The sequence below is a fragment of the Microtus pennsylvanicus genome, chromosome 19, assembly GCF_037038515.1.
Source record: "Microtus pennsylvanicus isolate mMicPen1 chromosome 19, mMicPen1.hap1, whole genome shotgun sequence".
NCBI classification, from domain to species: domain Eukaryota; kingdom Metazoa; phylum Chordata; class Mammalia; order Rodentia; family Cricetidae; genus Microtus; species Microtus pennsylvanicus.
This window is the reverse complement of record NC_134597.1, coordinates 32,100,519-32,127,104: the sequence shown is the minus strand read 5'-3', so window position 1 is coordinate 32,127,104 and position 26,586 is coordinate 32,100,519. Positions and strand designations below refer to the sequence as shown.

Below are 26,586 nucleotides of genomic sequence, written 5' to 3'. Positions count from 1 at the left end.
CCCCTGTATTTCACAAACTCCTGTGACTGTTCCACTGTCTTCCTTCCTTGGATTCCTGCTCTTCAGGGTAACCAGAGAGACCTACAGCTTCCTTAACTCTAGTTCCTCTCCAACACAGGGAGAGTCAGCCTCAAAGAGGCTGCGGCACCTGTACTGCCCAGGAACAACCCAGCCCCATCCTGTAGAAGCAGATCAGTAGATGCAAACCTTCTCAAGCACTGAGACCATCCCCGTCCACACCATTAATTTATTATCTATTGATTTATTTGGGGGGACTTGGGTTTGGACACGGGTCTTGGGCATATTAGGCAATCACTCTACTGCTAAGTATATCTCCAAACCTTTTTTATTTATTTTTTTGAATATGAGAAAGGATCTTGCTAATTTGTTCAGGTTGACCTCAAACTCACTGTGGAGCTCAGCCAGGTCTCAAACTTGTAATTCTCCTGCCCCAGCTTCCCAAGTTGTTGGGATGACAGGCATATGCTACCAGGCTAGGCTCACCATTTCTTAACTATTTGTCCTACTTAAATTCATAAATGCCATGTAGGGTGCCTTCTGTGAGGACACTGCATTTAATGGCACTTTTAAAACAATGCTGGACTCCAGATCCCTTATGATAAAGACACTTGACGTCCCATTCCTTTATGTTCTGTTTCAGTGGTGTCTTGGGTTTTGTGGCAGCGGCTCTCTCAAAATCTTTACCCATGAACCAGGACTGCTTGTGAGAGACTGCTGAAGCCTTGATGGGTGGAAAGGCCGAGCAGAAGGAAAATTCTGAGGGCAGAAGGCAACCCTCTGAGCGGGGAAGGACAGCCACATATCTCAGCTGCCACGGGCCACTGAGGTATGGACAGCAGGCTGTGCGCCTGGTCCCAGTCAGTTCAACTCCAGGGTCTCTCGTTTATCCCCAGGAAATCTGGGAAGCCCCTAGATGTCTGCTCCCTCAATAGGTAACCTTGGAATAAAGATACCACGTGTGCAGACTGGCCAGACAGCCCCCAAACCCTTTACATTGTGTCGGGCCATTGAAAGTATTGGCTTGTTCTTGCTATTGAGCCTACTTCAATATAGAGATCAGTTCCTGAAAGGGAATCCCTTCTACAATAAAAATCTAAAATACGGGCCACTGAGATGGTTCCGTGGGTCAATGATGCCTGCTGCCCAGCCTGGGGACCCGGTTTGATCCCAGGACCCACGTGGTGAAAGGAGAGAGCCAGCTCCTGCTGACCTCTGACCTCTGCAAGCACAGCATGGCACATGTGTTCAACACACATGCACTAAGATGAAACATATAAAATGTTGGCATTGGCATGGCAGGTGAGAAAGTAAAGAAATTGATCTTAGGGCAAGAATATTGTGATCCAGGTGAGGCTTGAATACAGCCTGGACCAAGATGAAACACTGGCCCCCCAACTCAAGGGGGCTGGTCAGGAATGGCTAGAATGTTCGCGGGGGAAGTGGGCACCATCACCAGGAGCAAAGTTTGGGGGGTTTGAGTTGTTTTGTTAGATTGTTTGTTGTTTTTGTTTTGTCTTGTTCTGTTGGTTTTTAGAGACAGGGTTTTTCCATGTAGCCCTGGCTATCCTGAAACTCACTCTATAGATCAGACTGTCCCAGAATCAGAGATCCACCTACTTCTACCACCTGAGTGCTGGTATTAAAGACGTGTGCTGCCACCACGCGGCAAGGTTTGCTTTATTCTTCTCAGCAAGTATTTTTTAAAAATTTATTCATTTACTATATATATATATAATATTCTGTGTACATGTATACCTGCAGGCCAGAAGAGGACACCAGACCTCATTACAGATGGTTGTGAGCCACCATGTGGTTGCTGGGAATTGAACTCAGAACCTTTGGAAGAGCAGGCAATGCTCTTAACCACTGAGCCATCTCTCCAGCCCTCAGCAAATTTTTATAAGAGGTTAAAATTAGGCAGGAACCAGACAGGTGTGATGTTGAACGTCTTTAATCCCAGCACTGTGGAGGCAGAGGCAGGCCATCTCTCTGAGCACAAGACCAGCCTGGTCTACAGAGTGAGATCTGAGAGGAGGAGCAAGGGACACTCCTCTATTTGAAAACAATCTAAAGAAAAGGAAATTCAAAACATGAAGGACTGTAGAAGTCAAAAAAGCTCACTGAGGAGGAGGAGGCAGGCTTGGCTCACACAAGCCCAGCACTCAGGAAGCTGAGGAGGAAACGCCAAGAGTTCAAGGCCAGCCTGGGCTTATGTAAGATCCTGGAGAGATGGTGCAAAAAAAAAAAAAAAGGTGAGGAGGAAGAGAGAGGGAGAGAAATAGTTTTAGCTACAAAACCTAAGCAAAACTCAACTGAACAAATGAACCGGGCCTCCAGCGAATGTCAAGACTGCAGAAGGGCGACCCATGTGTATCATCCCCAGTCCCTTGAAGACTGTAGCCGTAGACTGACAGGAAAACATGACAGAGCCATTAAAGAAGAAGGAAATCAGGCAATCCTGAAAACCTGGGAAGGGACTTTGGTGGGGTGCAGACGGTCAAAAGTATACTGCATCTCCGAGGAAACAACACTGTATAGAAACCTCATCCTGACACTACAGTTTAGGAATGCGTCCTGCCCGCAGACAGGTCCTCGGCTGGTAGTGACAGCTAGAGCTGGGCAGACTACACGCTGACCACCTGAGAGGTGGCCAAGGACAGCACCAGGACAAGGGGAATCTCCAGAGGGCAGGAGACTTAACAGCACAATGTGGTAATATTTTGTTTGTGATCTAACAAATAAAATTTGCCTAAAGATCAGAGTGCAGATCTAAGCCACTAGTTAGCCATAGAGGTCAGACAGTGGTGGCGCACACCTTTAATCCCAGCACTGGGGAGGAGGAGACAGGAGCTCGGAGCAGGCAGTCTGAGGATTCACAGAGGCAGGATCTTGCCCCTTCAGTTCGATGATTTGGTAGAGGTAAAAAGTCTCTCTACTGGCTGGTTCCTTTACATCTCTGATCTTTCAGCATTTACCCCGTAATCTGACTCAGGTTTTTATTATTAAGACCAATTAGAATTTGCGCTACAGCACAGCATGCCAAGGAACAAAGGAAGCTTTCCCCACCCAAGGAAGAGAGTCAGAGCCCACTAGGAAATTCTTGACCTGGTCTCCAGAGATTCCAGATTTAATTTCTTTTTTCTTTCTTTTCCTGTTTGGAATTTTTCAAGACCGGGTTTCTCTGCATAGCCCTAACTGCAGAATCTGGATTTTACACCCCAGGGGGATGAATTTCAGGACTCCTACAAACCAGTGAATTCTCAGTAGACACCTCTTTGGCAAGTATCCTGACTCTAGCCTGTTTTACAGTAAAAAAAAAAAAGGCATGGTGGCGCACACCTTTAGTAGCAGCACTCAGGAAGCAGAGGCAGGCAGATCTCTGAGTTCAAGACCAGCCTGGTCTACAGAGAAAGTTCTAGGACAGCCCAGGCTCTGTCTCTGGTTGGGGGGGGGCAGGACAAGAAATGGACAGGTGAGGTTTCTAAGTGCAAAGAAGAGTTTAGAAGGTTCCCCCACCAGTGGGGCTGTAGGACAGGGTGAAGCGGCTTCGTTTCTGCTGGAGAGATGGCTCAGTTGAGAGAACTGGCTGTGCTTCCAGGGGACGTGGGTTCAAATCCCAGCACCCATATGGCAACTCACAACTGTCTGTAACTCCAGTCCCAGGCAATTTGATGCCTTTTTCTGGCCTCTTCGGGCAATGCATGCACATGGTACCTACACGTACATGCAAGTAAAATAATACCCCCTACACATAAATCCACCCAGGAACAAGAACACATGGAAGCCCCACAGGTAAGACATTAGCAGCTACATTTGCCTCTGCCAATGTGGAATGGCCACATTTACCCTTCACCAGACAAACTTGGTAAGTGTAAAAATCAAGTCACAAATGATAATGGCCCTTGGTTCAACATAATGAACAAAAACTTAGAATCTGAGTCCCCAGAAACACATTTTTTCTCTACAAGATTTTCACAGGGTTCCTTGGCTTATGAAAGGCCAGTGGCAAGGTGTCTCATCTATTTCCGACAGAGGACAATAAGCCAGAAGCGGCCACACAGAGGAAGGCCATGGAAGACTGTCAGCCTTATGAGCTGTCGGTGTTGAGGAGAAGGGAGTGGTCACTGAAGGCTGAAAAGAATATCTCCAGGATGTTGTTGGTTACAATAAAACAGTTCCACACTAGCCCTCAATAGATTATAATAAAAGTTTCTTTACTTTGGGGTAGACTCACAGACCACAGTCCTCTGCATGATCCAGGAACAGGAACCAAATCCAGCCGCCAAGGGGCTGGACATGCTTTTACATCTGTATATATAGTACATTTGACCACGCCCAACGTGGCCAGTATCTTAAAGTCTGTTGGCTGAAGGAATTCCCACAACACCTCCCCCTTTTGTCTAAAATAAAAGAGTTCTAAACCTAGTATAAAACTATAGTTTTATATATAATAAAAACAAATATCAAGTATAAAATATCAAGGCTAGAACAAATATCAAGTATAAAAATTAGAATTAAAACTAGCATAAACAATTTCAAGCAAGAAACATGCTAAATGTTTTTTATACACTTAATTTTATTCAAACATTAAACAAAAGTTTTTACATGATAATAGTAAATCTTTGACAAGTTGAGTATTTCAAATGGTGAAATTATGATATATGGTAAAAACTGCATTTAAATTATCAAAATTAGCAATATAATAAAAAGGAAGCCAACATATGTATAAATAGTACAGTATAGAATTTTGAGATTTCAAAATTTTATGGGAAAAGTACTGTAATCATTAGACTGAGTAAAAATGAAACTTAGGTTAATGAACTATGCTCCCTTATACTTTAACTACATAAATCTTAGAAGGAATATAAATTAATCTATGCTAGAAAAATGTTTTTCATTTCTTATATTAAGGACTCAGACATAAAGGTTTGATTGATGATAAAATTCAGATTTTTCCACTTTAAATATCATGCTGTCAGGGAAATAAAAGCAGCCTTTAAAACTACAACATGTCAATGCAAGAAAGTAGCATGAGATAATATAAGAAGGAGTTTCTTAGCCTTCAGTCATCATGAGTATACTGTAGAAGTAACGATATGGATGCACTTGTCATCATTTCTCTGAATGCTGAATTGCATTTATGGATGTATAATTTTATTTTTTTTCTTCTTTTTTTTGTTTATTTTTTTTTTAGTTGTTGAAAAAAATTTCCGCCTCCTCCCCGTTTCCCATTTCCCTCCCCCTCCTCCCACAGATCGCCCCTCCCCCCACTCACCTCCCCCATTCCTCTCCCCCTCCCCCCACTCCATTCCTCCTCCCTCATGCTAAATGTTTTAACAGTTATCTTATCCTAAGGAGTCTAAGTCTTGTATTAGAAATGGCTTGGTCAAGTCATGAGAGGAAAGTAACTATGACTATCTAGTCTTCAACCTCATCAAAGACCTGAGAAGAGAAACAATATTACTTGAATAAGCAGGAAGCACAATCAAGTAACTTCCAAAAGGTACAATAAATGACAGAGATAATTGGCCACCTGGGCAATCACCCAAAGTCTCATTTGCAATGTTGGAGTAACCAACTTTGGCTAAGGCCTAGAGTAACTGACAGACCATTTTTAAAAAGAAAATTTTAAAACCATCTTACCCTGTCTTGGCAAGATTTTGAAGGTTTTTTTGTATCCTGTTTGTCCAGTCTGGACACTATGCATTTTGTCAGTGGTCGGGGCGTGGGCAGTTCTTTGCCCAAAGGCCAGTTTTGCCAAGAAGAAAACAAACTCCAAGTGGTGTGTCTTCAGTGCCCAATATTCTCTCAGGAATTGATCAGTGCTGCCAGGAGCAATTGTGTGTCACATCAACAGAACGCTAAGTTATTTAAATACCATATTCTACAACTCTTTGAAGTGGTACATTTGACCATGCCCAAAGTGGGCCAGTATCTTAAAGACTATTGGCTAAAGGAGTTCCCACGCATGACCTCCTTGGTGTGTTGCTCTTAGAGAAGTCATGTGAGAGAGATACAGAGAAGCAGAATAGAGGTCTTTTTCCGAGGCGGCTCTGCCTCAGTGACAAGCATGCATAGGGCACCTCCACCTCAAGTCAGTCAGCCAGGGGACACTGTAGCCTCACAAGTATTTCCCAAAGGACAAATCTTCCCAGCCTCAGCTCCTAAGCATTGCCTAATCCCAAAGATTAGTCCTGGTCATTTAGACTGGCCTTTTATCTGCCTTGCAGGCCATGAGAAGCTAAGAAAACACCAGTTATGTGGCTAGCACAGAGCCACACTGCCCCTGCCCCCCCCAAGTCTTCCCTTAGCATCCTCCATCACCCCAAAGCCCACCCGCACTCTGCCCGTGCCATGACCTTGCCTGCTCCATCATGAGGCTCAGGTTGGGAAGTGGGTGAAAATCGCATAGAGAGACTGAGGCCCTAGGGTTAGGAATACTCTTAATTCTAATAAAAGGGTCACTCCCAAAGGGAAAAACATCAGCTGAGAACGTGAGAAATGGGTCTGGGGAAGGGACTGTTGGTGAGCCTTCCCTGGAGAGGGGACACAGCTTGGGGTTAGGGGTGCACACTTGTCTGAAGCAGTATGGTTTGGCCCTGACCTGCCTGCCTGCCCAGCCACAGAGAGCGCATTCCAGGGAGCCACACTGGCACTGCCTGAGCCAGCGCAGACCACTTGCAGATGGCGTCCTGAACTGGCTGGTGAGTAACCTGTGGATGGAGCACCCACCCTTTCGGTACCAATGCAGCTTATAAAGGAAAGCATTTAACTGGAGCTGGCTTACAGGTTCAGAGGTTTAGTTCCCTATCCTCATGGTGGGGAGCACAGCAGCGTGCAGGCAGACATGATAACTGAGAGTTCTACATCTAGATCTGCAGGCAGCAGGAAGAGAGAGAGAAAGCCACTGGGCCTGACTTGGCTCAAAGTTCACCACCAGGAACACACTTCCTCCAACAAGACCCCACCTCCTAATCCCTCTCAGGCAGTGTGCTCCCCAATGACCAACCAAATCTTCAAACATATGAGCCTATGAGGGCTGGGACCTGAACTCAGGTGCTCTGCAAGATTAATAAGTGTTTTACCCACTAAGCCATCTCTCCAGCCCTGTGAGCCTTTAATAAGTAAGACGTGAAGGGTCTTCTCCGAACCCTCCAGCCCTTCCAGAGACTTTGATGGCCAAGCACAGGCTAGAGAGAGACACTACCAGGTGCCTGGTAGTAGTCCTTTACCAAACTAATAAGTAGAGGGGCACCCCAAGACCCCCAGAATTCCCTAACCACTTTGTTCTACATCCTGTCCTCCTACTGACTTTTCCTGAAGACCCAAATTACCCATATCTGAAAAAAATATCTAGAATGCATGCAGAAAAGGTAACAGAAATGAGTAGTTTTGGCAAAAATGTCCACTCAGAAGGAGTGAACAGGACCCTGTGGGCCACATTTTGCCTCTGAGGTATTTTCTGAAAATGGGCCAGGATCTAAATGCCAACACTCAGTTGCCAGCCAGCCAGCCATCCCACTCGTGATCCAGACACCAAGAAGAAGTCAGGTCAGACTCTACTGTAGGCTGCATGGGGCTAGGAGGCTCCCCAGAGCCCCTCTTGCCCCTCCCCCCCACACCTGGGTGCCAAAGACCAGAAGACCCTTGCAGGCTCATTCCCAGCCCAACATGAACATCATCCCATCCTCTTCTAAGCAGAATAGACCATTCTTCTACAGTGTTCCAGAATATTCTAGTGCTTTCTAGTTCATCTTCTTCCTGTATGTCCCTGAAGCATAAAGATACAGATTCCCACAGGCCTAGCATGGTGTCTGCTATATGATGGGTGTCTTAGTTAGGGTTTCTATTGCTGCGATGCAACACCATGACCAAAAACAACTTGTGGAGGAAAGGGTTTATTCTCATTACTCTTCCACATCACTGTTCATCGTTAAAGGAAGTAAGCACAGAAACTCAAACAGGGCAGGAACCTGGAGGCAGGAGCTGATGCAGAGGCCATGGAGGGAACTGCTTACCAGCTTGCTCCCCATGGCTTGCTCAGTCTTCTTTCTTATAGAACCCAGGACCACCAGCCCAGGGATAGCACCACCCACAATGGGCGGGGCCCTCCCCCGTCAATCACTAATTAAGAACGTGCCCTACAGGCTTGCCTGTCTACAGACATGGAGGCATTTGGGGCTCCCTCTTCTTTGATGACTCTAACTTGTGTCAAGTTGACATAAAACTAACCACTACAACTGAGCCCTTGTCAACTGAAACTCAAACACATTGCTTTTCAGTTAGAACCTTTCCTTCCTCATTTGTCACTAAGATAGCATATTAATAAAAATGTTGCAATATAAATCATAAATAACTTTAAAAGTTCCACAGTCTTTACAAATTTAAATACTTTAAAATTCAGCCTCAGTAGACGATGGTGGTACATGCCTTTGAATCCCAGTTCTCAGGAACCAGAGGCAGGTGGATCTCTGAACTTGAGGCCAGCCTGGTCTACAGAGGGAGTTCCAGTACAGCCAGGAGCTGCCCTGTCTCAAAATAAATAAATAAATCAAGCAGAAAAGTTCAGCCTCTAAAATATCTAGTCTCTCTTAAAATCCAAGGTCTCTGTAAAACTCCAAAATTTCTTTAAAAGTTCAGTCTCCCTACTGTGGGCTCCAGTAAAACAAAAATAAATAAATAAACCAACAAACAAACAAACAAATAAATAAATGCTTTCTTATTCTAAGAGGGAATTACCAGGACAGTCACGATCTGAGCATAACAAAACCAAACTCCAATAGTGTAAATAACTCAGAGCCTCAGGGTCTTCTGGGGTCCAAAGGGCTTGCCACAGCCCACACAGCTTGTCTCCCAGGATCAGGCTGGCTCCATTCCATAGCCGCTGCTGTCATTGGCCTTGTCCCATGTCACTGTCTTCAGAATGCTGGGGTCTCAGCTGCAATTGGGCTACTTTAACCATCCACCTCTCCAAGACTCAGTTTATGGAACCAAACCTGAATTCTGTGCGACCCTTTCAGCCTGAGGCTTCAGCTGCTACTGCGGCTGTGCCTTTCCTGCATTCTCTCCTGGTCTCTCACGGTGCCAAGCCTCAGCTGCTCTCCACAACCCCTTCATGCCTTCAGAACCAGAACCACCTGGGAGACTCTCACAGGTGACCGGCCGAGTATGGCTGTCAGCATGAGGTCCAGCCTTGGCCACCTCTGGAACACAGTTTCTGTGTGCTGACCCGAGGGAAACACTCCCCCAGAAAGTTTCCCCTCCGTGATGCTGGTCTCAATTACAGCTAACGTCTCAGCCCCAGCCGGCCAGCAATCACTTCGCTTTAGTGATTCTGTTATCTTGTTAAACATGGCTGATTCTTCAGCTCACAGGTTCCCAACTCAAAATAGCAAAGATCCCTGATGGGGTCGTTAAGGGACTCTCAAAGTGCCCTCTGGAGAAGCCAGGCCTCCATACCCTCAACATTGCCCTCAGCATTCTCATCTTCCAAGCTCCCACAGAACAGCTCAGCAAGCTTTGAATACTCGATGGCTTTTCCAACCCAAAATTCCAAAGTCCTTCCTCAGTCCTCCCCAAAGCACATGGTCAGATATGTCAAAGCAATGCTTCACGAGCCTGGTATTTGTTTCCGTTAAAGTTTCTGTGATTGTGAGGAACCCCAGAACCCAAAGCAACTTGGGGAGGAAAGGATTTATTTGACTTAAACTTCCACACCACTGTTCATCATTGACGGAAGTCAGGGCAGAAACTCAAACAGGGCGGGAACCTGGAGGCAGGAGCTGAAGCAGAGGCCATGGAGGGGCGCTGCTTACTGGCTTGCTCCCCATGGCTTGCTCAGCCCGCTCTCTTACAGCACCAGGACCGGCAGCCCAAGGATGGTACCACATACAATGAGCTGGGCTCTCCCAACAGAAAATCCCTAGAGATTTACCTACAGTCCCATCTTATGGAGGCATTTTCTCAACTGAGGTTCCCTCTTCTTAGATGACTCTAGCTTGTGTCAAGTTGACAGAAAAGTAGCCAGGACAGAAGGTGTGAATAGGCATTTGTCATATTGAGTCAAATAGTAATGAAGGTACCAGAATGGAGTCCACCCTTCACACGGCTGAACATAACACAGCCACCGCCAACATTAAATAAAGTCCGATCTGAGAGATGTGTTCCATTTTGTTGCTCATTTTTCCAGCCTAGGTTTCTACACATTGCTGCTTGTCACATGGGACAAGTGCATCCTGACGGTGGCCCCCCCCAGACTGCCCCCTGCTCCTCCCCAGGTTGTGACTCGGAAACAAATAGCAGCAGATTCATAGATGCAGTCAAACCTTTTATTCCATTAGTGACCAATACAACAGCACCACAGCACAGCAGGGGCCCTGCCTGAGGACCCCGGGAAGGCAGGGAGGACAGAGACAAGGGCCTCCAGCCCTGGGCTGTTCTCTGCAAGGTGCTGAGGAAGCTGTGCCTGAGAGAAGCCGCTGGGGAGGGCAGGCGACTGAGCCAAAAGCCAGATAACCCACGTCAACCCCCCTCTGCCCAGGAGCACCAGGGCTGCAGTGAAGAAGCTTCCAGGCCAAGCCAAGGAAGGGTGACCGTTATAAAGAGCCTGCGTGTGTGTTGTTATGTGAGTGTACATGTGTATACATGTGTGTGCTTGTGTGTATGGGGGGCAAGATGTCTACACTACTTAGCACGTGAGATATAACTGCTAAGCCGCAGGACCTGCCTGGGGACAAGAGAAACCAGGAACCAGGGCCTCGGAGCTCTGGAGCCTTGAGAGGGGACAGTGACAGGGACCACCCTCCCTACTGCTTCCATTCAGAGAGGGTGGTAGAACAGACACTGTCCTTGGGCCGGGGCAGAAGGGCCACCTCTGGCCTGGGCCACATCACGTGTAGGCCATCTTGCTGCACACCCAGGGCCGGGTCGCCAGACACTCTGTTGACACCAGCCTGGTGGGCTCCACGAAGACGCACTCGCCCATACCCGAGATGGAGAACCTGTGGTGGAAGAAAAAAGATGGAGGGCCTGCTTGCCCGTCATCACGGGCGGTCCGACAGGCCCTTTGGCTGTCCCTCCCTCCAGGGCGGTCCGACAGGCCCTTTGGCTGTCCCTCCCTCCAGGGTGGTTCGACAGGCCCTTTGGCTGTCCCTCCCTCCAGGGCGGTCCGACAGGCCCTTTGGCTGTCCTCCCCAGTCACCAGTGGAGTGTCTTCCAGGACAGACAAGGACGCACCTTGCTAGTTTAGTCCTCCACTGTTCCAGCTCTATGCTTCCGGAACGTTCCATGATGAGGAACTGTTCCACACATCTGTCGCCAATGCTCCCTGCCTTCCTTATTCTTTTTCTATCTCCTTATAAGGTCAGCTCCAAGGTGCCCAATCCAGAGCTGCCCTCTGCCCACCTCACCTCCCACAGAATCCTGTTTGCACCACGAGGAAGCGTTTATCACAGCCCTGAGAGGCCGTGTCCGGGCACAGTTCTCCGTAGGTGGAGTCTGGACTACAAGCTGAAGTGACCTACCTGTCCCTAAGCCTACCCTGCCACACCACCACAGGCACCTTCTCTACCACACTCCACCTCCACAGCCGCACTCGCTACCCCCATTGCCCAAGATCGTAGCCGGATTACTTGGCCCACGCAGACACAGCACCACGGTGCACCCAACGCCGTCCTCAGGGCACCTGCCTTAGAAGAGGCTGTCGTGGGAAAAGGTGATCAGCAATGCCAGTGGGCAGCTGTGTCCAGAGTTCCTGGCTTCTCTTGCCACCGTGAGTGTGGAACTCTGCTACCTACAGAAGGCACGCTTCCCATCATCCCTTGCAACCACATGCAGAGGCATGACTAAGTTCTGGCCATCAGGAGAGGCACAGATGGAGTAGTCACAGACAAAAGTTATCTGTGCCTTTCACTGAGAAGCTCTGTGTGCGGCTGGGCCACCAATTCAGGCTGGACTGAGAGGGAAATGCAGACACTTTCACAGATGACCCCCATCCATTCATAAAACCACATGTGTCTGTCAGAGAGCTGCCTCTGGGGCTGACCCCTTCCCTGTTTAAGCTCATCTCTCTCCTAGAAAACGGAGTCTCAGCTCACGTGTCTGGGTCAAACGGGTCCCCGTTGACCCAATGGAAGTCGTCTCCAACTCTGCGTAGGCCAATCCAGGGCTCCCTCCGTGTGAACTTGAACATGAATTCCTGCAAAAGGAAGGAGAGAGAGCCAGCGTGGAGTGCAGTTTTGTCACGGCGGCATGGCCCCAGCCCGGTGCTATGGCCCCAGCCCGGCGCTCTCTGGAGACGCTGGCTCTGCAGAAAGTGATGGGTACTGAGACGGTGTGAGGTCACTTGAGTGAGGACCAATGACAACGGAATCCTGGGCAGTCACTGCTGGAGCAAGACCAGAGCAGCTTCCCGAGCTGGCCACAAATGTCCTCAACAGCCTGCTTCAGTTACAGAGCTGGGAGTTTGGGGATGGTCCGCAGGACGTGTTAGATTTCTGGCCAAATCTTACCCACAACAGGTTATTCGACCAGTACTTCTGGGACTTTCTCAGAAACTGACACACAGATACTGTGCAACACAAACAGAAACTGGCTTTGAGGCCCACTCCTCTTTTAGAAGTGCACGTCTCTGTGCCACAACGTCCAAAATGAGCAAGCGCTCGGGGGTTCCGGGCTCTTTAGCCTTTCTATTGGCAAAACAACTCGAGATGTGACCGGAGAGGCAGTGCTGGATTTAGATGGTAGGAAATAAGGGTTTGTTTTTTACATTGTCCAAGTGTGTTCACAGCTTCTAATCCATCCTCTGAATACTGAGTTAAGCTCAGCCGGCCAGCCTTGGACGAAAGTGGAGGATGGAGGTTCGAGTGATCAGCCCCCAGGGAATTCACCATCGCCCCCTGACTGGACAGTGAACTGAACAGTGGCTGAGTAACTGGAGACAGACACCCAGGGGGTCACTCAGCCATTCCACTGAGTTGGCGCGGGGGGGGGGGGGGGCGTGAGGGTCCCTGCTTCTGACCCAGGTGCTCACCAGTTCCTTCTGGCTTTGGACCACAGCCAGCGCTGCTTCGTGGGTTTGGCAGTATTGCCTGCCAGTGTTCCAGTCTCTAGGCTCCTCCGAGAAGTAGTAACATTTCCTTCCGTAGAGCAGCCAGTCCTCTGGGCAGGGCGTCTCACACTTGATGCAGCCCTTGGAAGCTGCAGGGAGAGAAGAAGGGGCTGAGTGTCTCCAAGAGTGCCTGGCCACTGCCATGTTCCCAATGTGCCTGGTCACCGCTGTGTCCCCTGGCCTCTTCCCATGGCTCTTTCTCTCTGTCTGGACTTCAGTGCCCTTCAGAGACACTGCTGAAGTCACTGTGCCCCAGGGAAGAGTTCCAGATGAAATGAACATCAGGAGGCACTGAACAGCAAGGTGGTCAGTGTGTTATCATGGGAGCAGCAGAGGGGCAAAGCCAAGCAAAGATCTCACCCTTAGCCCTAGGAACTCAGTCCAGAAGGGACCTGAAATCCACATCTCCGTAGCCAGGGTGGGAGACCCTGGCAGGACAGTGTGCCTTTTCATAACCACACTCTCTCTCTAGCTAGCTCCACTACCCTGCTCACCACTGAACTTCTAGGAAATTCCTTTTAGATTTGAGTCCTGAGCCAGGTGGATGGCTCACTCAGTGAATAATGACATTTTGCCTCCAAGTTTGACAGCTTGAGCTGCATCCCTGGGACCCATCCTGCACATTGTCCCCTGACATCTACACCCATATCCCAGCATGAAACGTAAGTGTAAAAGGTATTATTTTAAATGGGGACTGGAGAGATGGCCCAGAGATGAAGAATCTTGTTCTTTCAAACAACCTGGGTTCAATTCCCAGCACTCACATGGCAGCTCACAACTGTCTATAACTCCAGTTCCAGGGGATCCTATGCCCTCTTTGGTCCTCCATAGCTCACACGTGCATGCACACACACGCGTGTATACACACACACACACACACACACACACACACACACACACACACACACTATTCTGGGAAAGCAGTTCAGAAAGTCCACCAACCCTCCAAGACCTCTTTGTCATGGACTAACTTACACTTTGCATCTCCTGGAGACCAGAAGACAGGTTAATCCGAATCCAGGAATTTGTTTGGCTTTGCTTTATGCATTTCTCCTTCTCTTGGGCTCATCTGAGGTTTGGTTTGGTTTGACTATTTAGCTCTGGCTGGCCTGTACCTCACTATGTATACCAGGTTGGTCTCAAACTCAGAGATCTGCTTGCCTCTGCTGCCCATGTTCAGGGATTAAAATCATGAGTCCATGGTACCTAGCTCATTTGAAGTTTTATGGGTAAGCTTTAGTTTTGAATTTTGACACAGTTTCATGTAACCAAAGCTGATTGTGGCAGTTTGAATGTAGTTGGCTCCCATAGGCTTATAGGGAGTGGCACTATTAGGTGTGGCATTGTTGGTGTAGGTGTGGCCTTGTTGGAGAAAGCATGTCACTGTGGGGGTGGACTGTGAGGTGTCCTGTGCTCAAGCTATTCCCAGTGTCTCAGTTCACTTCCTGTTGCCTGTGGATCACAGATGCAGATATAGAACTCTCAGCTCCTTCTCCAGCACCACGTCTGCCTGCATGCCACCATGTCCCGCCATGATGACACTGGACTAAACCTCTGAACTATAAGCCAGCCCCAATTAAATGTTTTCCTTTATAAGAGTTGCCATGGTCATGGAATCTCTCCAGAGCAACAGGAACCCTAAGACACTGACCTCAAATTCTCTAAGGCTGACCTTGAGCTCCTGCCTCTACCTCTCCAGTCTGGGATACCAGGTGTGTGCCACTATCCAGGCCTTAAAGGTAAATTTTGTCTTGATTGTTTTCTCCTTTGATCATGTGGAATGGTAAAAACTGCAAATTCCATGAGCATGTGATTTTTTCTTCATATAAATGATTAATTAAAATACTGATTAAGATGGGGCCAAGAACACAGCATACTACCCAAGGGGCACCTACCACCACACGGACACTGACATATCACTGCACACTCTCTGAGCACACCTAAGCACTGACTCAGGCCCACTTGGGAGGAATGTCCATGGTATAGCCTCCTCCCTGGGCTCTCCTGAGAGACACCCAAGCCGTGTCCACACATTCCCTGACCTGCTGATCCAGAACACGAATGAAGGGGAAATGATTCCTTTCGCAACCTTATTCCAGCGGAAGTTGACCTGGCCGTGGTGTCCTCAGTCTTCCTGCACACACATTCAGACCCTCTGCTCGTTCAGCAAGTTGGACGAGGGAGATTTTGGTAGAGACTGATAGGGAGTGGAATTTCACCACTTTAGTGAGGCAATCCACTCCTGGTCCGACTGCTTCCTAAAGAGTAAAGAGGCTGGAGAGATGGCTCAGTGGCTGAAAGAGAAGCTGCTCCTGCAGAGAGCCGAATTCAGTTCCCAACACCCACGTGAGGCAGCTCAAAACTGCCTATAACTCCAGCGCCAGGGGATCTGATGCCCTCTTCTGGTCTACACACACAAACATAAAATAATAAATACTTAAGTGTTGAGGACAGGAGGGGTGTGTAGTTCAGCTGACAGGGCGCTTGCCTAGCATGCACAAGGCCCTGAGTTCAATCCCCAGTACTGGCACACTACTCAGACCTGGTGTGGCACAGAATATCCTTAATCTCAGCACTGGGGAGGCGGAGGCAGTCAGACCAGGAGTTCAGAGCCAGCCTCAACAACACAGGGAATTCAAGGCCAACCTGGGCTACATCAGAGCTTGTCTCAAAAAGGAGGAGGAGGAAGAAGAAAAGCTTCAATCACTTCTGCAAACTCCACAGAGGCCAAGACATTTTCCCAGAAGTCTCCCCAGAGCACACAATCACTGTGGGGAGCCTCCCCTGCCCCCTCTTTACCTCTGGATCCCATTCACGACCGCATAGAACTCCACGTTTGTGAGCCTCTCCCCCTTAAAAATGTTTCCCGTGTAGCATCCAGAGTATTCCACTCCAAAGGATGCCTCTTTGGCATAAGGATGATTTTGTGCTAAATACAACTGAGAATCAAAATGCAGGGGAAGCTCCCTTCTCCCTCCCTCCCTCCCTCCCTCCCTCCCTCCCTCCCTCCCTCCCTCCCTCCATTCTTCTCTCCCTTCTCCCTCCCTCCCTCCCTCCCTCCCTCCCTCCCTCTCTCTATCCTTTCCTCCCTACCTCTCCCTAGTCCCCACCCCACTCTGGTTCTCAGTCTAGGATCTCACATATAGCAAAGTTCATTAAGTGTTTGTTGAATGAATGTGATATTTAAAGTCTTGTAATGCCAAATTGTCACCTCTAAGAGGCTTTATCTGCCTAGCCTAGAATGCCCACAGCATTTATGATCTAATTCCTTGGTACCATTGCATGGTCCGTGTGGAAGTGTGTTATTTCAGGCTACAATTATATTAACAACCAACCACTTCTAATTTCCTGTGTGCCTCCCCCGTAATCTGGTACGTGGAGGAATGTACCTAGCTAGGCATGCTGGGACCAGGCGTGCACACTGGTCCACACAGCGCACACAGGTGTGTGCTGCTGACACACTCTGACGTGCACACTCACCCAAGATGCTCATCACCACCAAGATGGCGAACAAGAGGACCGCAATGGCCCCCAGCAGCAGGCGTGTGGTGGTATCTAAGGAAAAGACAAACGGGTCAGTACCAGCTGCCACCTGTTGTCCTGTCTCCAGCCCCCAGCGCCGTCCCCAAGTCCTAACAGCAAGAGCCTTATGGGGTGGAACTGAGCAAGAGCTGGAAGCAGCCCTCAGGGTGGCGGTGATGGTGCCAGCCCTTTGAGAGACTCTCTTCAGGACCACGGCCCCAGTTTTTGTCACCCCTACTGCCCACAGACTCCTGTGGCAGTCACAGCTTTCTGACCTGGGCTCCCCTGTTGTTTTTCCAGCACCTTCCAGGCTTCACCCATTCTACCCTCACAGCCTGTGACAGGGTGTCTGCTGCCGGGTCCTCCCCCTCCACCCCATACCTCCTGACATGCTGCCCACCCTTCTACCATCTGTCACCCCTCACCCACTCTTCCAGGTTCTCTTTACTTTTATCTGCACTTAAGATGTTTATGGTAATAAAGAAAACCTTTCAGACTTAAAACAGAGGGTTTTCTTATTTTTTTGTGATACGGATTTATGTGATATATATGTATGTGATACATACATATATATCACACATCATAAAATTTACTATTTTAACCATTTTAGGTGCTTAATTCATAGCATTAATAGCAGGCTAGCGTGGTCATCTGGGTGCAAAAGTTTCGACTCTGTCCGCACCTACTAAATGGTAACTCCCACACCCATACTACCCACCACCACTCTGCCTGGCCTCTCCCCATTTGCTGGTCCTCCTCACTTCAGGAGTGAATCTTACAGTGCCTTTTCTTTGGTGTCAGGCCTATCTCACCTAACATGTTTTTTGTTTGTTTTTTTTTTTTTGTTGTTGTTGTTGTTTTGTTTTTCGAGACAGGGTTTCTCTGTGGTTTTGGAGCTTGTCCTGGAACTAGCTCTTGTAGACCAGGCTGGTCTCGAACTCACAGAGATCTGCCTGCCTCTGCCTCCCAAGTGCTGGGATTAAAGGCGTGCGCCACCACCGCCCGGCTTCACCTAACACGTTTTCAAGTCTCATCCACGTCGTAGCACGGGACAGACCCTTACTCCTGTTTATGGTTCATCATTTCACTCTATGGATATATCACATCTGGTCCATCCACTTGTGACGGTTAGTCTTCATGGTCAATCTGACCCACCCGGGAAGGGTTTCAGTAAGCGACTGTCCATGCTAGGTAGGGTCTGTCTGTGGGGGTTGCTCTGGCTGTGTTCACTGTCATGGGAAGGGTCAGCGCCCTGGAAGGGGCACTCCTCCCTGCTTTGGGCTCCTGCTTCAGTTGTGTAAGTGTAGAACACGTGTGTCAAGCAGTAGGCATGCATGCGTCTCTTTCTCTCCGCCCGTAATTGTGGCTGTGCCCAGCTGCTTCAGGCATTGCCTTGACTTCCCCGCAGTGATGTCTCTCTCTGCTCTAGCGCACAACTGACGACCCCTGCAACCTGGAAACTCATGTCTGTCAGTGCCGGAAAAGTTTTCGTTAATTACATCATGCATGGTTTCTTCTCCCTCATCTTCTGATTTCCTCCTAAAAGTCAAAGTCTTCACATGTCTGAGCTCTTAAATTGGCCCTCCTCCTTCCCTCTTCTCCCCACCTGCTCCCCATCTCTACTGCTTTGGTTTATTTCTGGGAAGATGTCTTCAACTCCATCCTCTCACCCTTCTCCCAGGTTTTTCATTCTGCAACGATAATTTAAGGTGTCTGGGGTTTGCCCCTGCTGTGCTATGTTGTCCTCTCTTAAAGCAGCCTACCCTTGGTTTACACTGTGATAGTTTCTCTGAAGACACTGCTGAGAGCTGTTCCAGCAGGGGAGAGATGAGAAGACTGTGAGCTTCTCCCTACAGTCTTTCAAAACGCTTATTCTGATTCCACACTTTGAAAGTGAGCTCCAAAGCCTGCTTCTTGTATGGTCCTGTATAGAAGCTCTGATTCTTGAGAGTGTTACCTCAAGTTCCTGCCAGAAATGGGGATGGGCTATTTAGATCTGGCTCCATATCTCTGAAAAACATTCCACACCCCTCTTCCTGTTTTCAGCCCATCTTCCACCATGCCCCTGCCCCTGCGCACTGGGATCCTCAAGTGTGGCCCCTGTGGTTCCTCCGCTGAGTGGTCTTTCGCAGGTGGCCTAAGTCCGTTAGCACTCAGTCCCTGTCTCACAAGCTCTTAACTGCAGTTCTCACTGTGATCAGCACTTAAATGTCCCTCTATTGTTTGTTAGCAGGTCTTGCAAGGGATAGAGAGGGCAATTCTGTATTCAGCCAGGCACTGGACCTGTGAGACTCACAAACATTTTAGAATCATTTCTTTGAGTAAGGTTTATGCACCAGCAGAAATTCGCTGGCCTCCACAGAGGTCTCTGGTGTCTACGCTGGCCTCCACAGAGGTCTCCGGTGTCTACGCTGGCCTTCACAGAGGTCTCCGGTGTCTACGCTGTCCTGTACCAGGGGTTTATGCTGGATTTCTCTACTAAGCTGTATTCCTCATGGGGTCAACACTGAGCTCCACTGGATCCTACGCTGGGTTCCTCTAGAGCAATGGCTCTCTCTCAACCTGTAGGTCGGGACGCCTTGGGGGGTCATCAAACAACCCTTTCTCAGGGGTCATCTAAAACCATCAGCAATGGCCGGGCGATGGTGGCGCACGCCTTTAATCCCAGCACTCGGGAGGCAGAGGCAGGTGGATCTCTATGAGTTCGAGACCAGCCTGGTCTACAGAGCTAGTTCCAGGACAGGCTCCAAAGCCACAGAGAAACCCTGTCTCGAAAAACCAAAAAATAAAAAAAAAATAAAAATAAAACCATCAGCAATTCATAAAAGTAGCAAAATGCAGTTATAAAGCAGCAATAAAAATATTTTTATGATCTGGGAGGTGGTAGCACATGCCTTTAATCCCAGCATTTAATTTAATTGGGATGCAGAAGCAGGCGGACTTCTGTGAGCTCGAGGCCAGCCTGATCTACAGAGTTAGTCCTGGGACAGCCAAGGCTACACAAAGAAACCCTGTCTCAAAAAAAAATAATAATAATAATTTTATATTTGGGGATCACCACAGCATGAGGAACTGTATTAAAGGGCCACAGCGTTAGCAAGGTTGAGAACCACTGCTCTATAGACTTACCCTGGGCCTTTGTGTTCCTCCACAGTTCTACACCGGGGCATCCAGGGCCCAACAGTAGTTTCCTCCAGGGGTCTATGCTTGTCTCTTCCAGGGGCTCCACTGGGCTCCACCAATGGTATCTAGACTAGAACCTTCCAGGGGTCTGCACTGGGCTCAGCCTATGCTGGGCTCTAGCAGGGGTCTACATTATATTCCTTCTGGAGTCTATGCTGGGGTTCGCTAGAGGCCTACACTAAGTTCCTCCAGGGATCTCTTCTGGGTTTAGGGTCTATGCTGGGCTCCAGGGGCAGGGGTTACACTGGGTTCCTCCAGAAGTCTATGCTGGGTTCCTCTGGGGAAACTAAACCACGTTTCTCAGGGCGTCTACATTGACTTCTACTGGGGCCTACATGGGGTCCACACTGGGTTCTTTCAGGGGTCCATGCCGGTTCTCCTCTGGGATCCTTCAGGGGTCTATGCTGGGGCCCTACTGCAGCCTACACTAGATTTCTTGAGGGGTCAAACCTGTGGACTGAGTTACCCACGGAGAACCCAGCATCTGAAATCATTTCCCAGGTTCATATCCATCCTCTGGCCCTTTCTGAATGTGGACACACAGAAGTCACCACTGCCCCCATGTCAGCATCTACCTCTCAGGTGTTTATGTCAGTGTACACAGGGCCGCCCCCTCTGGGGGTCCGTATCCACACACTCAACCAGCTCTAGACTGATATGAGAAAAATCCACATCAGTACTGCACAGGTGCAGACTTTCATGTCATGTTGTTTTTCCTTAAACAATACAGAATAGCAACAAAGTACATAGCCTTTACATTTATTTGATATTATAGTGACTTTAGACATGCTTAAAGCGTATGAGAAGATGTGAGCCGATTCGGTGAAAATATGCCATTTGGTCTCAGGCACCTGAGCATCCTTGGATCTTGGGGTCTGATGAAGGTTTCTGGTACTGATGCCCTGTGGCTGCTGAGGGAGGACGGTAGAGTGCTTAGAACTGTGTCCAACACGGTGAGTGTTGACCAGTCCCGAGCACCTGATGACCAGTCCCGAGCACCTTGGGATTAAGAACCATGCTGAATTCCTTTGGGTTCCCTAAAGCAGAATTCGGCCATTGCGTCGTTGCATAATACAGACTAGGATTCAACGCTGAACACAGTATTCTCAGCCAGCCTTACTACTCAACTGTTGAAGGAACTTGGTAGAAAAGGAGAGTGTGTACATATGTCCCCACCATCACTAAAGAGCCTCTTCACTTCTTCATAAGGATGCTTTCTCTAAACTATGCAGCGTGGGCAGAAGAAGGACACTATGCTGGCTGGCCTATGACAACGTGACACACACTAGAGACATCTGAAAGAAGGGGATTTTTGAGAAAATGCCTCCATAAGATCCAGCTGTAGTTGCTGGGCGGTGGTGGTGGCGCACGCCTTTAATCCCAGTACTTGGGAGGCAGAGACTGGCAGATCTCTGTGAGTTCAAGGCCAGCCTGGTCTACAGCGAGAGTTCCAGGACAGGCTCCAGAGCTACACAGAGAAACTCTGTCCCAAAACAAAACAAAAAAGATCCAGCTATATAGCATTTTCTTAATTAGTGATTGATGGGGGAGGGCATAGCCCGTTATGGGTGGTGCCATCCCTGGACTGGCGGTCCTGGGTTCTATAAGAAAGCAGACAAAGCAAGCCACAAGGAGCAAGCCAGTAAGCAGCTCTCCTCCATGGCCTCTGCATCAGCTCCTGCCTCCTGGTTCCTGCCCTGTTCTGTCCTTGACTTCCTGTGATGATGAGTGGTGATGTGGAAAAATAAGTCAAATAAAGCCTCTCCTCCCCGAGCTGCTTTTGGTCACAGTGCTTCACTGCAGCAATAGAACCCCTAACACAGACACCACAGGACTCCCGACACACTGTTCGCTGTCTGCCCTCCTGATGCCTGAGGCTGGATAGTTGGAGTCCTCAGATTGCATAACTAAGGTGCCATCAGCTGGATGGCTTCAAAAGGTATCCTCTCACAGTTATGAAAACCAGAAGTCCAAAAGTTGAGGTGCTGGCAGGACCATGCTGCCTTTGAAGGCCTCAGGGAAAGCCTTCTTGGCTCGTCCTAGCTCCTGGAGTTTTGCTGAAAGCCCTTGGCTCATGACTTTACCATCTAAGCCTCAGTCACTCTTAGCGCGTGGCCTTCAGGGGCGTAGCTGTGTTTGTCTAAGGACACCAGTTCACAGTGGATTAGGACCCGCTAACTTCATTCTGACTTTCTCTTAACTAATCACGCCTGCCAGAACTACAATTCTACCCAAGGGCACATTCTGCAGTCTTGGGAGTTAAGGTTCACCATGGCTCCTGTGGTGTGAACACAGTCCACCACAGGCACCGAACTTTCAGTCATCCCACCACGCAATGGCCTGTCCAGATACGCCGGAGTTCATGGTGCAGGTTATCCGGGCTTCTAAATGGGATGATTTGTCTTAATATTAGAAAGAACAACTGGAACTTCATACCTCAGATCTCCCTCATACCCACATCCCCCAAAAAAGCACTTGGCTGACGTCTAAACCATCCAGGGTACAGCCTGGCCAGCCATAATCCTGATTGTTTTAAAATGCTCAAATGTGAAGCTTGGTAATTTTTAAATTTTTAGGTAGCTTTTGCCAAATGCATGTGTGTGGTTTTGATCAGGAAGTTGTGGGTTTGTACCTAATAAAAAAAACTTTCAACATTAAAAATTCAGAATTGGTGACCACTGAGAAATCTATATAGCCTGAGGTAAGCGGAGTCACTCTGTCCCCTCTCTCTTACCCCAGAACACTTCGCCCCGCTCTCAGACCCAAGGCTAGAAATAGCCCTATCTTGAATCATCTTCAGTGTCTCCAGACCCCGGTGGGGTAGTCTGGATCAGCTTTCCCAGCCTTCGCCCGACCAACCAACGCCTGCTTTCTGTTTGCAGAGCTAACGGGTCACTGAGGACTGTCTTCTAGACCACGGCCTTCTGACTGGAGCTCTCCAATTCTCTCAAGCTGTGAGGAGGGAAAAGCTGCCCCTCCTGAGGGTGGCAGACTCTTCGGAGGGACCAGGAGAGGAGAGCCGTGTGCTCAGAAAGCGCAGCGGGATTCTGTCCAGTTAGCCTCTCTGAGCCAGTGTCCTTGATGGTGCCAGAAAAGAGGCAAGCTTTCCATACCAGAAGGCCAGTGGCAAATCCCACGGCGGTTTCCTGTGTTAGCGGCCAGTGTGTCCTTGAGTGAGATATTCAACACTCTCACTCACCACATCCTGATGGCCTCATTAGGGCAGAGATGAGAGTTAAATGGTAACTAAGGTACACACCCAACTCCATGGGTGGGTCACGGCTGCTTGGGGCAAAGTTAGATCAGGGTGCAGGTATCTCTGGGGGCTCAGTTACATCATTCCAGAAACTTTTCTTTTCTCTTCAAGATAGGGACCAGCCTAAGCAGAGGCTGCAAGCCCACTGGGACCCAGGACCAGCAGATCTTGCTATCCGTCATGTATCCTTAAGAGAACTAAAGTGCCAGGCAAGAGCAGCCTCAAGGACAACCTCAACAGACTCTGGCTGGACGGCTGCTCCCCACTGCTTTCCCTGACCTCCTCACCCAGGCTGTGGGGTTCTGTGTTCAGGGAGCTGGGAAAGGAGCCGCCACAACAGAACCTACACTCCAGACCTCTCTCTGATTAGCACCGCTAGGCAGAAATCATGACATGACCCACAGGGTGAGAAAAAAGTACAGCCCACCAGTGGGTGTGGGTAGGTGGCTCAAGCTTACCAGCTCTTGGCCCCTTATCAAACTGACTCTGCCCTATTTGAACAGCTCTGTGAGGGCTGGATATACCCAGGGCCCAAGAAGGTATCTTAGCACTGAAAAAAGATTGAACAAGCCAACTCAAAGGTCCCATACAGTGGCAGCCACCCGTGAGGACCAGCCCTTTGGATGGAGATAGGACATACCCAAGGAACATCGAGAAAACCCTCAGAGGACCAACAGAACTAAACAGTCCTGTAGAAAGTCAGCAGGCCAAGACGCTGAGCACCCAAGAGCCATTGGAGGGGTGCTCTTATCTGTGCCAGAGACCAAAAGAGGACAACGGGGATATTAGTAGGGAGCCATGCCATTCAGATGAGACAAGGCTGCATTGCAAGAAGATGCCAAGTATGGCGGTGTGCTGGACCACCAGAGAGGGTCTCGCTTTCCTCCTGCCCAGTGTGTAGCCTCTTCTTCAGCTGATGGGCAGGGCCAGTCAGCCACACTGGCAGTAGAAGGACAAGAGTCAATGTATTAAGGGCCAGAGATGGAGCCAGAGCCAGCCAGCACACTACCCTGAAATAGCCTTACCCAGTGGGGACAGAGCAAAGGTTAGTAGAGCTGAACCTTTCAAATACTTACAGAAGGAGGAGGAGGAAGGGGAGGGAGAGTAAGGGGGAGAGGGAGGAGAAGGAGAAGAAGAAGAAGAAGAAGAAGAAGAAGAAGAAGAAGAAGAAGAAGAAGAAGAAGAAGAAGAAGAAGAAGAAGAAGAAGAAGACAGCTTAGAGAAGAGAGTGACATCAAATGGAATAAGCTTAGGTCACAGGGAAAACCCAACCACTAGCCAGAAACACACATCCAAGAAGGCTTGGTTGGTCTTTATTCCACCCTTGCTTCTGGTCAGGTTCTCCTTTGTAATAATAGCCTTACTTCTGGGAAAGCCGTCTTTGCCTCCATAGTTCTAACCACTATTCAGCATCTTCTAACCACTTTACCAGCGTCTTCACAGCCCACCACAGTCAGTATCCTGCCATGGCTCACAGTCTTTGGCCAAGGGTCTGCCATGCTCTACAGCCACCTCACCTTTCTCAGCACCGGTGGCCTTGTCCCCTCCAGACTGCAGGTCCCCACCCTCCTCACCTACCATCCTTCCCCTGCAGGTCTTCCCCCAGCAGATCTGTCCTCTCAAACCCTGGACAGCTCCTTCAAACAAGCAAACTCTGTAGCCTGGTCTGAGTGGTCCCTCAGATGTGTCCGTTCTCATATTCTTTCTCTCCCTCCATCCCTCTTTCCCAATGCCTTCATCAGTGCCTGGCATCCTAGGGTTCAGTTATCCACAAGGGACTGCCTAGTTCTAGCCAGCGGCTCTCATTTCTTGACCTGGTACTCCGTCTGTCCCTCACCCCTGATAGACCACCTCCTCTGACTCCGCTCTACTGGGTAGAAGCCTGAGAAGCATCTGGAAGCTAACCCTCCCTGTGGCCAACTCCAGCATCTCCCGACAGCACCAGTCACCTGAAGGCAACCCAAGTTTCCTGAAAGAGCATGTTTACTTGAAGTCTCTTCGAAACCTCACTGAGTGACTGAGGTCACTCTGAGGTTTCATTGAGCCCGAGGTCACTCCTTGAGCCACTATGACAAGAAGGGATAGATGGCACCCCAAATTCGCTAGGAAGAGCCTCTGGGGATTCCTATTTATCATTCTCATTACCAGCAGAGCGCCCCTCCCACCCCCACAGAGTACAGGCACCTCCTCGGGGAACTAGAGCTTTTGCTTTTACGAAGCTCTAAGTGTTTTCTCTGCTACCGATTCAGGCCACCACTCGCAAGCAAGCGGGACAAGGTGCTTCGCAGCGGACCCAACTAAGGTTTGGAGCCTGGTGCTCCAAGGTCACAGAGGGAGTTGACAGCAAAGGTAGGTCAAGGCTGTGATCAGAAGTGGTCCCCAGCAGTCCCTCTTCCTCCCATGGTGACATCTGCCTGCCCCCGAAATGAATGAATTCTCCGGATCACCCTCCCTTCTGTGAGCTGTCAAGGTGACTCTGGCCACTTCCTGGGTCCCAAGTCGGGGGGCCGGGAAATGGAAGGCTGCGTGCTTACCCTCCAAGGCCGCCTTCCAACTGGTGCTGCCCTCGTACCCTGACCCCGATCGCCGCAGCAGCCCCTCTGGGCCACGGGCCTCGGCCTCAGCCGGCGAGCGCGGCCTAGGTGCTGCTGGCGCAGGGCGCGAGGCGGGGGGCGGCGGGCGGGTGCGCGCGGGGGGCTCCCGGGCCGGCTCCATGCCGTGGCGCGCGCGCACTCCTGCACCCGGCTGCGGGACCGGGTCCCACGCGCACTCGGCGCTACTTGCACCCCGCGGGCCTCCCAGGCCGACTCGATGTGCTCCGGGGCCGCGGCGTCCGCAGACCGGGGCTGAGCCCGGCTCCGCGCGCCGGAGCCGCTCTGGTCCCCGCTGTGCCCGCCGCAGCCTGCGCGCCGAGCCCCGCGCGGGGGAGGAGCCGGGACTGCACGGGAGCTGCGACCGCGGGAGGGGTTGCGGGGAGGGAGGACAGCCCAGGTCACCAGCCCCGCCACCAGGACAGCGACGAGCCTAGGCGCTCCTCCTCCCGAGCCTCCTGCTGGGCATCTTCTAAAAAGGGGGGGAGAGGGGGGACAAGGCTCTGGGAAGGCTGCTCCTGGGGTAGCCTGGAGGCAGAGCACACGGATCGGATCGGAGCTGAGATTTGACTCTCAGATTCTCAGTAGCTAAGAGAAACATCCCACACTGTCGAACCAAGGTTCAAGGGGACAAGGCAGAGCAGCGCTATCTACTGATTCAGGGACTCCCCCACCTTCTCCCTCCCCTCCGCTCCCCCTCCTGGTTTCTGGTTTATGTGTGAACGTTCGCAATTGCACATGGAAGCCAGGGGTCTTTATGGTATATTCACTTTCACCTTTTTTTTCTTTTAATACAGCCCTGGAACTCATTACGACATAGACTCACAGCCTGACTCTGCCTCCCAACGACTGCGATTAAAGGCATCCACCACCACACTAGACAGTCTCTTACATTTTTGAGACAG

At 49.7% G+C, this 26,586-nt stretch overlaps 1 protein-coding gene across 1 annotated transcript; it reads right to left on the bottom strand.

The window, feature by feature from the left end:
* Positions 1 to 10,331: 10,331 nt before the first annotated feature.
* On the bottom strand, positions 10,332 to 26,120 carry Clec2l (C-type lectin domain family 2 member L). The gene is made up of 5 exons (XM_075953471.1): positions 25,625 to 26,120; positions 16,610 to 16,684; positions 13,052 to 13,218; positions 12,117 to 12,217; positions 10,332 to 11,021 (listed from the first exon to the last, which is right to left on the bottom strand). Exons 1-5 carry the CDS (start codon positions 25,803 to 25,805, stop codon positions 10,910 to 10,912), a joined length of 636 nt encoding a protein of 211 aa, XP_075809586.1. The 5' UTR covers positions 25,806 to 26,120; the 3' UTR covers positions 10,332 to 10,909.
* Between the last annotated feature and the right edge of the window lie 466 nt (positions 26,121 to 26,586).